The sequence below is a fragment of the Montipora foliosa genome, chromosome 9 (assembly GCF_036669935.1).
Source record: "Montipora foliosa isolate CH-2021 chromosome 9, ASM3666993v2, whole genome shotgun sequence".
Classification (NCBI taxonomy): domain Eukaryota; kingdom Metazoa; phylum Cnidaria; class Anthozoa; order Scleractinia; family Acroporidae; genus Montipora; species Montipora foliosa.
Window position 1 is genome coordinate 9,541,871 of NC_090877.1, and position 15,789 is coordinate 9,557,659.

At 38.7% G+C, this 15,789-nt stretch overlaps 2 protein-coding genes across 5 annotated transcripts in view; one reads left to right on the plus strand and one right to left on the minus strand.

The window, feature by feature from the left end:
* The window catches only part of LOC137971036 (atrial natriuretic peptide receptor 2-like), a 31,193-nt gene extending 15,489 nt beyond the window's left edge, over positions 1–15,704 (minus strand). Inside the window, exons 1-12 of one of the 3 annotated variants that reach the window (XM_068817752.1) lie at positions 14,190–15,703; positions 9,162–9,468; positions 8,200–8,510; positions 7,812–7,947; positions 7,113–7,199; positions 6,823–6,990; positions 6,125–6,224; positions 5,598–5,712; positions 5,202–5,258; positions 4,557–4,634; positions 1,170–1,274; positions 516–587 (exon numbers count right to left, since the gene is read on the minus strand). In XM_068817752.1, the coding sequence (XP_068673853.1) occupies positions 516–587; positions 1,170–1,274; positions 4,557–4,634; positions 5,202–5,258; positions 5,598–5,712; positions 6,125–6,224; positions 6,823–6,990; positions 7,113–7,199; positions 7,812–7,947; positions 8,200–8,510; positions 9,162–9,468; positions 14,190–14,600 (1,947 nt within the window). In that variant the 5' untranslated portion in view covers positions 14,601–15,703. Of the gene's footprint in view, positions 1–515; positions 588–1,169; positions 1,275–4,556; positions 4,635–5,201; positions 5,259–5,597; positions 5,713–6,124; positions 6,225–6,822; positions 6,991–7,112; positions 7,200–7,811; positions 7,948–8,199; positions 8,511–9,161; positions 9,469–14,189 lie in introns of all 3 variants that reach the window. The other 2 variants (XM_068817754.1, XM_068817753.1) reach the window with 2 other exon arrangements.
* The window catches only part of LOC137971030 (atrial natriuretic peptide receptor 1-like), a 73,441-nt gene continuing 63,949 nt past the window's right edge, over positions 6,298–15,789 (plus strand). Inside the window, exon 1 of one of the 2 annotated variants that reach the window (XM_068817730.1) lies at positions 6,298–6,361. Coding sequence is in view for 1 of the 2 variants with exons in the window: in XM_068817728.1 (XP_068673829.1) it covers positions 6,464–6,466 (3 nt within the window). In the remaining variant the exon portion in view is untranslated. Of the gene's footprint in view, positions 6,362–6,381; positions 6,467–15,789 lie in introns of those variants that run through there. The other variant, XM_068817728.1, reaches the window with a different exon arrangement.

A 15,789-nucleotide genomic window follows, 5' to 3' on the forward strand; every position in this document is an offset into this window, starting at 1 on the left:
ATAGCTGGTAGTTAATCCGCAATTGTCATTAGCTATTATTCTTTAATTTTTTAAAACTGTCAAATTAAGGATTAATTTGGATAGTTTCAGAAAGGGTTTCCTTTAAAAACAGGCAAACTGTCCAATTTAGAAAACATAGGACAGTTTGTCTAAGCCAATCAAATCCCAGAAAATGCAATAGGTAATAGAAACTGACCAATCAGCACAAAGCATAGCGCCAGCGCTGTTGTCTCTGTTTGTAGTAGTGACAATGGCGGAATTTGCCAAAGTTTTCGATTCCTCAGGACTTTTTCAGCGATATCACCGCAAATGAGCGATTTCCTACGTTGCGAGAAGAATAGCTTGCTAACTTGAGAGGCAAAAACCAAAACTAAAACACCTCCAAGAATACACTTGGTTACAACTTGGTTATAGGTTTTCAGACAATTTTGGCTGCCCTAAGAATTTTTTTCATCCAATTATTTTCAAATTGGACAGCATGTAGTCCTATTACATATACAAATTAAGTATTTTACCATTGCGATGTCCATCATGAAAGAATGAACGAATATGGTATCCAATTTTATTTCTTCGTTTAAGATTATCCCCTGTACAAGAAAAGAAAACAAATTTACAGAATTCATAAATATCTCTAATACTAATAAATGACTAACCAAATAAATAAATAAATTGTAAAGAAAAAATAGTCCAATTTCTTGAATGTCGGTAGTTCGAATAAAGTATGTTGTTCTGTAACTGATACATTATGGAACTTTTCAGCAGCGGCAATATTCTCCAAGAACACCCAGATTGCTTTTCACTTTCCGGAACCCCCTGTTAATAAGTTTGCAAACAAGTTTCAGTGGATAAGACCAATTTTTTCCGTCGCTTTCAGCCAACATGCTCTCCTCGCGATAACACCACACAGTGCAATCTACTATAAAAAGTCTAAGAAATAATTGTTTCATTTTGGCTTAAATGGTTTTGGAGAAAATACAAGGCCTTAGCCTGTCGAGAAGTCAAACCGTCATTGATCCATCTAAATCATCAGTTATGAGAATTATGATATTTTGGCCGCGTGAAAAATAGGGCGAGAAAAAAAGAGAAGAGATGCGGGGTGGGGTTGGGGTTCTGATATTTGACCTCGGCAAGCAAAACTTGGGGTCGACATATTTTATCTCATTATTTACCTGCAAGCTTCCCCTTGAACAAAACTCTGTGAGAATACAGATATTGGGGGCGTCCACGCATGCGCCAAAGAACTTAGTCAAATTAAGGTGATGCACGTCTCGAATCTGTACAAAAACAAATTTACTTAATCCAAAATAATTTCTCGGCTTATGAACGGAAATGTCAATAAAACCTAGGGAAGAAAGAGGTGGAGTTCCTATCAGAGACTTGTTTTCAATCCACTCCAACTGCCTGGATAAGAACAGAAGCCCATGACTAGGAGTTAGCAACTCCCATATATTCCTGTCACGGCGTTTTCACAGACCGATTATTTCTTAGATTGAATTTCCCGAGAATGAGACTCCCGCAGGAGCCCGATGACCAATCACAGAAAACTAAGTTGACGCCATAGCGTCACCGAACCGGAACTGCCTTTGTTGTTTTGCGGCAAAGGTAGTTCAAAAATAGATTGGTCTGTAAAGATGCCGTGACGTAGGCTTAGTATGGGAGTTACTCGCTCCTACTCATGGGAGCCCATCTGGTGACAGAAACAGTTTTACGGATAATTTGCTGCCCTTTGGGTAAAGGTGACCCAAGTTGTAGCCAAAAAAATATAAATATATTAATTTTTTTCCGAGAGGGCACGGTATTGAATCCTGCAATCTGATTGGTTCTTCGTGCGGTCCGGATTTTCGTATCTCTGCCCACGAGCACGGTAACTCTTGGAGAGTTTTTGTCCTCGACCATTAATTTCCATTTTTTGACACCGAATCCGTTTACATACAGAAGTTACTTTTTATTAGACAAGAGGCTTGGAAATAGAATTGAAATAAAAATATTTCTCTTTGAAACGTCCAGGTTGCAAATGGCTTTAATACTACATTCGTTATCAAGTGCGATGCGAGTCAGCGATTTAAAAATTGCTTTCAGAGAGGAAGGGAGAGACAGGAATAAAATTAAATAAGTTATTCACCAGCTAAGGGTCGGTCCGTATAGTGAAAAACGGTGACCTCGGTCACAAAGCATGCGCGAAAGTGTTTACAGAAGCTTCAAACATGGCAAATCTAAATAACCTTCGTTAAAATCCTCGTCACAAACAGCAAAATGGTCACTTAGCACCGTTTAAATCAGCAATCTAAATCGAAAGTTTGATTGTCAAAACATTTTCACCGTTCCATCAAAGTTTTTGAGGTTCATTTGAAATGGAAATCAGTTGAAAGTGCAGTTGGTAAAGGATCCACATGAAATGGTGGCTCTAATTGAGGTGAGCGTTAGTTTGTTGTAAAATGACCCGTCTTGTTTCCTTGCAACGATGTGGAACTTTCTTAAACATTTTTTTTAATTCCTGGATTTCAGTAAGAAATTCGTTTTGGTGGGCGACCAACCCTACAAGAGAGAATTACTTCGAGTGAAACAAATTGTTCAGTGGCGTGAAGATTGTTTAATTTTCAGCAATAATTATCTGGAAAAACGAAGTCAAACACTGGTTGGCAAAAGTATGAACTCTTCTCTTACCTTTGAAAACTTTCAGGCCTTCTTTGTCTTTTGTAGCACAGCATCATCTTGTATTCTCAATATTTCCGATTCATAAATGCTGGCGAGTTTACGCGGCCATTTTGTTTTGTTTGGATCAAGCATTATTCACTCCGTAGGGAGTGAATAATGCTCACCCCATCACCACGGCGGCTTCTCGTAACCATGGAGCTTTTCGAGAAGCCGCTGTGGGGATGGGGTAAGTGTTGTACATGTACCTCATCGGGTGGAGTTAATTTGACCCGGGACCCAAGCTCCGTATCATATCATATATCATATCATATATCTTTATTTATCCTCGGATTTTTAGAGTAGCTTGGTGTAGCTAATTTCTCCGAGCATTTACCCTCCCAACCATGATACATCACAGAAGACAGACCACAACACCGGGAACTACATGCCCTACTCTTTGCGACAAGTGTTTGGGTTCTTTTACGTCCCACAGGATTATGAACATTGAAGGGTTGTGAGACGGGACCTCCGGCTTATCGTCCTTATCCGAGAAGACTAGAGAGTCTAGCCATTTGCAGATGTAATTACAAAGGCAGCACTTTCTCCTCAGTTATTTGAAGACCCTGAGTGACCCCTTTGTCCGGCCGGAGTTGAACTCACGACCTACTGCGTGACAGCCCGGTGCTCAACCAACTGAGCCACCGGTGCGCGCTCGGCTCCGGTCCGTGGTCGGCTCCGTGTCCTGTTCGGTTATCAGCAGCTGTTAAATTTATCAGCTATCGTGGAATCGAAGCAGAAATGCTCATTTCCAGCCAAGTGCGTGGGGATTTTTGACGACGAAACATTCACGGAGGTTCGCAAATGATGTGGCTTTAGCTTTGGGTGAAAAAATAGTGTGCAGTCTTGACTTCGTCTTAGAACATTGAAAACACGGACTTTCCGAAACGGTAAAATAAGCTCCAAAAGGCACAAGAATACACCAGGGGTGAGTCATTTTTATTCATTTTATTGAATGAACGTTAAATTGAGCATTTTTTAGGCTTCATAATCGACGGTATTTTATTTCTCATACAAAGTCTTATAACGCGTTTAAATTCTCAACGGTTGTCTGTAGTGACGCGAGCTTCGGCTGCCTATGCTGGGAGTAATTCTTTCTTGTAGGGCTGGTCGCCCACCAAAACGAATTTCTTACTGAAATCCAGGAATTAAAAAATGTTTAAGAAAGTTCCACATGGTTGCTAGGAAACAAGACGGGTCATTTTACAACAAACTAACGCTCACCTCAATTAGAGCCACCATTTCATGTGGATCCTTTATCAACTGCACTTTCAACTGATTTCCATTTCAAATGAACCTCAAAAGCTTTGATCGAACGGTGAAAATGTTTTAACAATCAGACTTTCGATTTAGATTGCTGATTTAAACAAAACGGTGCTAAATGACCATTTTGCTGTTTGTGACGAAGGTTATTTAGATTTGCCATGTTTGAACACTTTCGCGCATGCTTTGTCCCCGCGCTTGCACGTTTTCCACGCATGAATTGAAATTCCAATTAAATCGACTTTGGATGGTTTTTTCTGCAATTTGTTGGTGAGATCACTTCGTGAGTATATACTAAAACAATTATTCTTTTCAATCTCGGTGAAAAGTGGCAGAATATTTACCTCGCCGCTTTGCGGCTCGGTAAATATTCTACCACTATTCATCTCCATTTCAAAGAATAATTGTTAATTACGCCGAGATAGCGAACCAATCAGATTGCTTGAAACACCAAGATCACTGGGTGAGTATATACTAAATATTTTTATGAGATCATTTAAAGTTCGTACTCTTAATGGATTTGAGGTCTCTATACATTGGCTATAAATTATTTTCTAATGTGACTTTTTACTAGTAAAAAGCAAACCTGCTATGTTTCCCACCTGTTTCAACTCAAGCAGGACTGTTCTTGTCAAATCAATTTGATCTTTCTCCACTCTTTTTATAACTATGGGATTTCCCTGTAAAAACCGAGGGTCATGTCTAAAAGTTTCATACAAAAAAACTTGAATAAAGTAATGATTAATCAAAATCGACTAAAACAACTGCTGAGCAATAATAAGGTTGCATAACAAGTATAAAGAAATTTCAAATGAAGTGAATAAAAAGGAGGGATAAGCAATTAATGGTTATTCTAGAAATAGTTATTTATATTTTGATCTTCGAAGTTCGAACAGTCCAGTTCCGAATTCATCGAGACTGAAAACGAAATTAATTTAAGGCACTTCAGATTATCGTTCACTCGGCGGTAAGTTACGTTCTGAAGGAAAAAAACTGGAAAAAAAAAAACCAGTAAAGAAGGAAATCTTTAACTCATTTCTTACATTCTAGCCTGTTCAACTCCAATTATAGCTTATACTCTGCAAATGCGATTGCGTCTTTTCTACATTTTATAGAGCGGTATCAGTAAATTTAATATGAAAACATTTCCGACTATATTTATCGTCCCATGGTAGGTAATATGAACAGAAGTTAGGGCTGTAAATAAGCACCTTATGTACACATCTGTCTTTAAAGGAAAAACAAACCTTGTATGTTCCCAATGTGATACTACTAGCCGTTTGCGGTCCGCCGATCGTGTTCAACTGAAAGAACAATGGACACTTATATCTTTTGAAATTGGTTGAGAAATCAGCCAAAATATTTACGGTAGGTTCTTCTTGATAGATGGGCTTTAATTTGTACATCGTGAAAGGCCAAATGGTCGTTGGCAAATGGAAACAGGAAAATAAATTAAACGAGCGGAACTAATCATTACGCAAATCGATTTCGTGCATGAAACCCGCAGTGAACGCGGGAAAATGTGTGTGAGAAAACCAGGGTTGGTTTCGATTTTGTCTCTGATTGGCAAGAACGTTCCCCGAGATTAACTTAGGAAGATTTAACTGACATTTATTGAGCTAATTTATGCCGAGTTTTTATACCTCACTCATATTTGAGATTCTTGACACGCCGAGTCCCATAGTAGAACGTCTGACAATGTCTTCGTAAGTGACTTTCCAAATTTGGTTTGCGAGTTCTCTTTCAAATGAGTATTTCCTGCCGGATCCAAATGAAAATTAGTTTAATTAGTCAGAAATACACACCACAAGAAGAACAAATGCAGTGTTGTACTTGAATTTTACAAAGGGATAACGAAAGACAAGTTCATCAACACAAATTAGCTTGCGTTGCCATGGTCACTACTTATACCTTTTCCCAATTGATCAAGCTCGCCTGCTACCTCTATATAGCTGATGTCTTGGGAAACATTTTTTTCTCTGTTTCATCTAAAAATAACTTAAGGGCTGCAATGGAGCTCTTCTTCTTCGAGTCTTAAAGTTTCTTTTGGGGCCAAGACTCTTTAAAGTTACAAGTTCACGAGAAGAAGTATTTGGTCAGCTGAGCAAAAGAAGATCGCAGTAAAAATGCAAATTGCCGGCTGTAAAAGGAAATTGAGTTTTCTCTTTACCTGCCATAGAAGATAAGCAAAGCGGAGCATGCGATAATAAGAGCAGAGCCTACAACAGCAATGGCTATATGAACATTGGTATCTGCACGCTTGGATGGACCTGCAAATTATGTGATGTGAAAACAAATGATGACAACTTTCTGGTGAAACTCATCCCACCACCTGTGCAAATTAAATACAAAGATGGATTTCTCATTACCTCACTAAGTGCGCAGACAAGGGAATATAACTTAGTAGGTAAGCTTGAAAATCGTGTTCATTGAGACTAGAAAAATGAGACTGAGGTTTGGCAAGTTTTTACGCCTGTTTTGGCAGGTGTTCTGGTACTGAAGATGTCTGATGGTAAGTTAGGCACGTAGTGAAAGCTTTCAATGAATTTCGAAATTTTTAATGTAAGATACTTTAATTTACTGTTATATCAATCAGAGCTGATTTCAATTTTGCTATCTGTTCATTCAAGGTGGGATGATAATGTCCCCCACCAAACATACTACTGAATTTACTAAAAACCCGAGGCTAGGATTGCTCCGCAATCTGGCCTATACTGTTTGAAGGGCCGATATCTAAGTAATCAAATGGATATAAGTCATTTAATTCGACGTTTTCAAAACGTGATAGGACGCAGCATGGCAGGGTGTACGAAAGCCTTCAATGCACAAAATTGACCTTCACTCGAAAAACATATTATGGTCACTTACTTGGGGAAGGGACGGGACAGAACTCAAAATTGAATCCACAAATAGGCGCGTCTGCAGGTGGAGATGTCTGCCGACCATCTTCCGACCACGATATGTTAATACCGGGGAAAAGGCGCAATATTTCCTTTCCCGACCTATCCACCAGAAAGTCACCTACTGCCTTCATTTCTGACGAAAACAATGCAAGAATATTTGGCAATTTTCTTTTCTTCCAGAAAACTTCAAAGCAAAACTGGCAAGCAAAGTTAACATAATTTTATATCAAACCGGCTTTGTTTTAGCGCACTCACCACTTGTTTTTACATCGAAGTCAAGGAGTACCATGTTGAATTCTGCATCTCCGTTGTCGTCAACATGTACGTGAAATCCAGTGATACCTATTTCCATAATGAAATTCATTAACTAATTTAATGAACGCAAACAGAAACATAACCTCAACCTCAACCGCAACCGCAAACAGAAACGCAATATTCAGATCACCGATGTTTCCCTTATAAATTGTTATTGTTGTCATTGTTCTCCATTTGTAAACGAATTGAAGATGAGCATGACATCATACTTGTAGACGATGAGACCACAGATAGCTGACAAAGTCAATCTGGGTAAGAAACATATGCTTACAACCTGGACAGGCTTTTGCAAGATCTAGAGCAGTAGGGGGTTGGAGCGCAACCTCGTTCCCAGGGTCTCTCTTCTCTTCTATCAACGAATTCTGTGATTTTGATACATATTTTCTTAGTCTCTTGTGCCCAAGATTCATTTCCAAAGTTCGACAGAGGCAATCTAATATAATATGTATGGGATTCCGCGTTTGTGATATATCTGCCTTTTACAAAAAGGGGGATATAAACAGGCAGAAAGTTTGCCAAGATACAAAGCAAATTAACAACCCGAAGATAAATTAAACCTTAAAAGAAATGACAGTAGTTTACAAGGGCTGAGGTCATGATTAAATCTGTGCTGTTGTTGTCACAAGTTGGTCCACTTACTATCGAAATCGGTCCCTTTGATTTTACTGAAAATTGTAACTCCATCGCGTGGATCTTGGCCAGCTGAAATAGTTTTGTTCAGAGCAAGGGAGTAGAGATAAACAGCATCGAACAAATAAGCAGCGTAGTGTAGAGTCTACAGAAAGAAGCAAAAGAAAAAAAACCCCGAAAATCAAGAATCAAAAATGAACTTCTCGCCATGCTTTCGTTAAAATACAAAGTATTATGGCGTCTAGTACTTGTCAATGCAGCACGTTCATGGTATCAAATTGTTGCATTTTTTCAAAGTTTATTTACTTATAATAAAATAGATGGTCATAAGAGTAGAGGTCTCCTTTAACAGCGTTATCTCGGATAACTATTGTAGAAACTGAAAAATTGTTCTTACATTCTCTGCTGTCTGGTTTATTCGATGAGGAAAATCATTTAGCTTAGCAACCACTTGTTCCTGGAACTTTTTATACTTGGTAACATTAAAAGGATTGGGAACTAGTGTAAGCACTGAATTCCAGGCCATCTTGGCTTCAGTCTGATTGACAGTTCCACTGATTCCTCCCCACCAGTAATCCAAGGCATGCCCGAGGTATATCTCAGAGAGCGTGCTCACAATATAAACGTAATCTCCATTGGTCATTCCCTTTCTCCTGGCGCTGACCATGAATGCGGGAGCGTACTCAGGATTCGCGGCTAATATAATGACTGCAAAGCAAATATCAAAAGCGAAACTTTTTGATTTTTTCAATAAGAAACACAACGTCAACGACAACTTCCTCCAAAATACGACAAGAAATACTAAGAACTGAAGTGATCAGAAGATCGTGGGCGAAGGCAGCGATTGATTTTTTTTCTCCGAAATCCAGAAATCTTAAACGTTCACCTATCACATCATGTCCTGGATAATTTGACTACATTTGAGCAGACAAACTATTGAGAATAGTCGTAAAGTTGGCAACGTGTGTATGTTGCACGTAAAATCCGCTCTCAGGTTGCATGAATCCGTTTTTACCTCAGTAAGTGATTAAAGTTTTTATTTACTTGTACGGATTTACTTGTTTGAGTCAAATACAAATATTGCTAGACATTTCGCATTCTAAAATGGTCCTTGCCACTTCATTCACTGGGTGACCAGTTATGCTGATGGACTAAATCCAGCTTAAAGAGGAAGGACACATGTACACATACAAAATAAACATGCTCGTGCCATTACGCAGGCATTCAAAGAAGACTTGCGATCTTGGGATTTGCTTTTGAAATCACTGAAGGAAGCGGAAATGGAATTATTTTAAAGAGTTTATTCTAATCTCTATGTAAACCCATGATAACTTTTATTTATTAAGCTACACTACTCACTTCGAGCTTTTCTTTTTATTTCGTCCAAACGATGATCAAATTCTGCCTGCTCGTGTTCCATTGGCATCGTAGCCTCGTAAGAAACCTTAACTCCATTGCCCTCAAAGGTGTTCTTCATGTCCTCCTTAGTTTTTTTCCAGGATTTCTGGCTGAAGCAGCTGTCGTTGCAGTAGACTATAGCTACAACTTTCCAAGAAAATTGGTTTAAGACGGCAAGGATGCTTTTGCTGAGCTGCGCGTTTGGAGGTCGAGTCCGAGCAAATGTAGGATATAGAGTTTTGTCCGAAACAACATCTTCGTCACAAAACTAATACAATAAATTGAAGACAAAACAAATCAGTCACGAATACGCTGAAAAAAAAAACAACAACAACAACAATAACAAAAAAAGACAAAAAGCAAAGGGAATCGAATTGTCATTTCATTTATTATTTACGGGTGTAATACAAGTCAAATGAATAACCATAAAATCAATGGAGGGGTCAATGAAATTCAAAAAAACGTTTTTAATCAGTCGTCCCAAACTTGTAAATGAGCGCATTTTCCCCATGGCTCACACGTTTGAGCCTACTTGCAGGAAGGGTTAGCCACCTCAGTGATGAAGTCTCAAGGGTTAAAAAGTTAAAAACTTCTGTTTTTCCATTAGAGTTTCTGTGTGAGTCGCCATCCGAGTCTTGATTTTGGTTGACAGGAGACGACGAAAAATACGGTAACGGCATTGCCACAAAACAATAATATAATTGATTTAAATTAATTAAAGAAGGAAATAGTTGAATGTGCTGCTCTTGCGACACTCTTTTTTGTTTGCGTCCATTCCCAAACTTTTTCGTACTCTGGAAAACAACGTCAAATTATCAGATTTAGGATTTTGACAACTCAGTTCTGTGAACATATTCAAACGCGGCCAAGTGAATCTCTTAATGACTCTTAATGACTCTTAATGACTCTTAATGACATTTTTATTCATTCACTGAGTTTAAGGATACTTCGCCCACATTAAACTTGAAAATGAGATGAAATAATAATCGAGAAATACCCAATAAGCTCAGACGACAAGCGGAGGGGAATTCTATTTGGCGCCTAAGGTGGCTCAAGCCAGTTTCAACACTTTGAAAGAGATACTCTCTTTAGAATGGTGACGCTACGACACTGTATCGCGTAACAGCAATCTTATGGTACCATGTGAAACACCGATTACTTCCAAACGAGATGTGATCATTATGGGGACTTAAATAAGTTACCTTGGCAACGGGAAAGCCCAGCAAAAACAACCTTTATTTTGGGTAGGGTCGTACCTCTTGTTGAACATTACATTTCATTGGCTGTCTAGTGTCGTACTTTCTATTGTTTTCTGTGCTAAATCCATTGTTATCTTTGTTCGTTCTATTGTTCTTTTGGCCAATCCTGAAGTCCGTTCAATGACGTACGACACGACCCTTTATTTTGGCTTTAGTTGCTCATATCTCAAAAACGAACTCGGTGACCGCCAATTTTTATTGCTGGAAAGGGACGACAAGATCGAAGGCCAACATAAAACGTTCTGCAATGTTAAAAAAAAATTATATGCAGCGGAATCAGAGCCACCTTAACAAAATCACACATGGGGGTGGTCACCAAGTTCGTTTTTGAGATATGAGCAACTAAAGACAAATTAAAGAGTGTTTTTATAGGGCTTTCCTGTTGCCACGGTGACTTATTACATCACAATGACCGTATCTTGTTAAGCAATAATTGGCGTTTCACATTGTACCATAACATTGGTAATACGGATACAGCGTTGTAATGCCAATCCTTCTAATAAGAACGTTGCTTGAACAATGTCGAAAGTGGTGAAACTACATTGACCCACCTTAAACGCTCAAGATTTGGAACTTTCAGCTAGGATGGAGAGTTTTATAGGCCCGTGTTGGATAATAACAAAAATTTGGTTTTATCACCGGAGTTGATAATGTAAATTGGCCACCGTACAGAGACTAAAAGCTTTTTTATTTAAGACGTCTCGAGCGTTAGCCCTTGGTCAGACCGAATCGAGGAATAGTGGATTACTTGAAGTTTTTGGGGTCTTATGCATTATGCATAAAGACCCCTTCTTGTCAGTTTGTCACTTTGAGGACGAGAACACACGTGACAGTCTGGCTTGTAGACTGGGTACTAGTAATTGCGAGGTCACTGTTTTCAAGTGTCGGCCATTGTCTCTAGCGTCCGTTGTTTGCAAATAAATCTGCGGTCGTTTTCCCTGTTTTGGGAAAAATTTGAAGAGTTTTCCGTCGCAAATTAGTTGTAAGGTAAGTTATTTGTGTTTCAAAATTGATCTGTCGTGCTGTTTCAGATTGGTTTTCTTTCTTTCATTTCGAAAATTAACTATCCTCGCCTGCCTTGTTTGTTCTTTGTTATTTCATCCAGGTGACGTCGCTGAGTGGAATCGATACGGGAATTGTTTACTCTCGCAAGCCAACATATTTAGACTCGGCTTGTGTTTAGTGCGGATTGCACTGAAGCTAAGACGCTTTCGCAAGCCCACATTCATTGGCTCGAAATCCATTGCGCGCCACATACCTCACAAGTATCTCACAAGCTATCACAAACCAGTATTTATCGGCTTGAAATGTCGGTGTGGGTTACATCCCAAACTGAAAGAGTTATTGTACTCTAAAAAATAGTGGCATTGAATAAGAGTTTTGCACTCTCAAAGAATAGTATTTCGCACTCTTACTGTTGTCTGCTACTAGCCGCCAGCATGGGAACAACAATCGAACAAAAGCGGTCAAGGATCGGCTGTCACAACAATTTTGTGAAAGTCAAGGATGCATTTTCAGGTGTGCGAGGGCGATTTTGGAATACGATGCTTATGATGTTTTACTTAAATGTGTTTTACTCGCCAACATTAAAACAAGTTGTTGGACATTACAAGTCGTGTAATGAGGTGATGTTTTGGTTTGCACAAATGATGTGCTACAATGTTTATATCCCATTGCTTATAAGGCAAGCAAATGATGTGGAGGAAAATCCAGGTCCTACAATATTTGATATCATTGATCCAACAACCACTGTGTCCGCTGACTCTAGTCAAGGAAGTGAAACAATCTTTGGTGTGAATGCTGGTAAAGTAATGTGTAGCAATGTCACTTCCTGGTATTATACCATCAAATACAAGATATTAGTTTGTGGACTTATTCTACTTTGAACAATATTTTGGTTATTGGAAATAATTTATACAGTTCTATAAGATGTCCTGTGCGAACAAATGACTATTTTCTGTTAACTTATGTTCCAGACATGGTTTCAATATTTGATAAAGGACCTGGATTTTCCTCCACATCATCACCTGTATTTTTAGGTATTGCTAATGCTGTGTGTACCATCAATGTTTATTACTGCTACTCCAGTAGATGCTGCTAGTAACACTGTTGGAATCTCAGGATTCATTGGAGCATGTCTATAGGTTTTCACTACAGTGTGGTAAAGTGTTTTAATGAAATGGCTTTTCCCAGCACCACCACCTCCAGTTATAAACAAATAAACTGGTTCAGACTGTTGAGGTTTTCATTTTATTTCTAGTCCATGAAAGCACCCTGTTGTAAGCTTTAGGTTGCGTTTTTTTATTATGTAATGATCTACATGTAACTGATCGACGTAATTGGTCATCAGATATTTCTCTTGGCTGTTTATACATTGTTACTGGTGATGGACTGATTTCCAGTAGTGTGGGGATTTGCACCAAGCTCTGAGAGTACTTGTTCATTGAACGCCTCATCTAGTGATGATTCATCTTAGAATTCTAGTTGAATTTCAGCATTCTTTTGATCATTTATAAGATCATATGAATGTATGACAGTGCCATGCTTGTTTCTTAGCCAATCTAGTGCTTCTGTTACTGGTAAATAACTGATAGAGATGATGTAGCGTGCAGCAAGAGTTGTCTAAACTGTGCAAATGGCATTAAGAGAAATTTTAGTGGCAAGTCATCGATGTAAAATTCTGAACAGGTCTGAAATTTCAAGCATACTTAAGGAACTCATTTCACTGCTGCATTGTTATGGCAAATTTTGAACCAATCACGCATGGTAAAAGTGAGACCGTAGTACCAAATTCTGTAAGGGCTGAATGGAGTTAAGCTAAGCATAAGACCCCAAGTACGCATTGCGGACCTATTTTTATAGTAGAGTAGGAGCTACGCTATTGGTGGTAACATGGCAACGTGAAAAATATATTAGATAAATGAAAAGCGTTCGTTAATACCGTGAGGATTAAGGGTGCCGATTTGGAAGATGAATTTTTGTTCCAGATTCTTGCGGCTTTCCGTCGCACCTAGATGTAGGGAAAGGCCGCAGATGCCGCCTAGATGTAAGGAAAGGTCTCTGTACGGTGGCTAATTTACATTATCAACTCCGTTGATAAAACCAAATTTTTGTATACTACTTCCCCACCGACTCAGCACCACAGTTTCTTTAGAAACTACCCCCTTCTTGGTGTGCATTTCTGGACATATCTCCCTTCTTGGATAATAACAGTATGTTATTTACAAATTCACGAGGTCACTCTTACAGTAAGGACACTTGAACCGTGAACACCTGACTTTTTTTTTTTCGACGACTAAGAAATAAAGGCTCTTCTTATGATGTACAGTGTTACATGTATAGCATTTTGTAAGTGTAAAAACATTAAATACTCTTGTCAAAGAGACGAGCCCACATTCTACAATCACTAAAAAAATGCACAAACAAATATCAAGTGTTCATGGTTCGAGTGTCCTCACTTTAAACGGCGAAATAGATCCAGGGCTTTCTCGTTAAAAACTAAAGAGTACAAACACTGTACCATATAACCGACGAAATTCGCATTCTTCTTTAAATTTTGTCAGTTTTATTGGAATTTGGATTTCAGGGAAATTTATCAATTAACCCTAGTTCATTTTAATGATTACGAAATTCACTTCTGCTTCCAATTCATCATTATAAAAAATTAAACTGACCTGCAGACCTTTACTCTCATGTTAGATTTGCAGGAAACTGAATTCTTATCACTTACATAGGAGATCATAGGAATATTCCATGAAGCTGCGATCCTGGCTGAAGTAGCGCAATAACTTTGGTTTCCCGGTCCGATAAAAGCCTGCACACCTCGTTTCCACTGCTCGCTCATGGCTTTGATTCCAACCAATTCGCTGCATCGAGTATCATTCCAGTCAATCGACAAGTTGAAATTGAACCCCATCGAATTGTTGTTTATTGTATCAACGGCAACTAGGAAGGCCGAGGCGAATGGCAACTCAGTTGTTATCAGTTGATCACAGGACGAAAACGGATAGAGTAGGACTATTCGTAATTTAGGCTTGTCAGCTTGGCTGTTTAACTGAATGAACCACAAAAGCAACAGGAAGTAGTTGAACAAAGTCCAGTGCTGTGGCCTAGTCGCCATGTTATTGACTCGCAGCTGCATGCAGTCAGAATCTTCCTTGTTCCTTGTCCACGCAACCAACGCCAATGTTGAAAATTATATGACATTATGCGGTGGCATTGAAAGGCTTGCGCTTCACACAAAACGTAATGTTTGCTCACTTAACGAGATTTTTAAACAAGTAAATGTTCTCAGCCATCTTCATTAATTTAAATGGTAAATGTGAGGTTTCGTTACAGACAAGGAAATTGACGTCTAAAACTGTTCACATGACGCCAAATGTTTGAGTCAAAAGCTGTCACTTTGAGACTTGTCAATTTGACACAAAATTAGGCAAACATTAATTTTGCCTTGTACACTTTCCATGAAGGATACATTGATAAATTTGGTTAGATTTTGCATCACTTGTTCACTGGCGAACAATGCGTGCCCATATAGCCATCTCATATTTCACAATCTCTTCCTGATTTTCCCATAGTCAAGTTGTTGTGTTTTCAAATGGAATTTTAAAAGCCATCATCGTTAAACACTAATGTATGTCGAGTCGTCCGTTTATGTTAAAGATCGTAAGTGACAACACGTGGTGTCTTGTTACTTCTTTTGTCACGCGACCTAATCAACGTCACGCATGTCACGTGATGTAGAATGCCAATGAAATGAAAATTTCGAGCCGCTCAGTTTACGCTTGTCCAACTGCAGATGTATCCTTCTTTTTTCGTTATAAGTTCATTCGATTATCACTGTCGGAATATAAGCCAAAACCATGACGGGTAGGCACAGTTAAATAATTTGTCGATGTCTGAATAAGGATCTATTGCCAAATAAGTATCGTGATATGTTACCTCTGAAAAGTTCATAAACTGAGAACGGAAGGTAAATCAGTAAGATAACACAGACCAATTTGTAAGGATTTTCGGCCTTTCCCTAAAAAGTCTAGCCTGCGAACTCAGACGCATTTCCGGCGGTCGTTTCTCTCCCCCGAGAGAAATAAGTCTGCGTTGGCAGACTATAAAAGTTCTTATATACATTTGTTTTTAATTTTTCCCACATTTTCCTCGTAAACAAGGCTTAAAATTCTCCGAAAACATCGCCAAGAATATTTGGAAAAATTTAGAAAGCAGCCAGGTAACTTCTGATTGATGGTTTACATTGTCTTCAGCGGCGAAATCATAATCCTTTTTTTTTTTTCATCAGAAAAAAATCGTATCCTAATCCAGATATTGAAAATTCC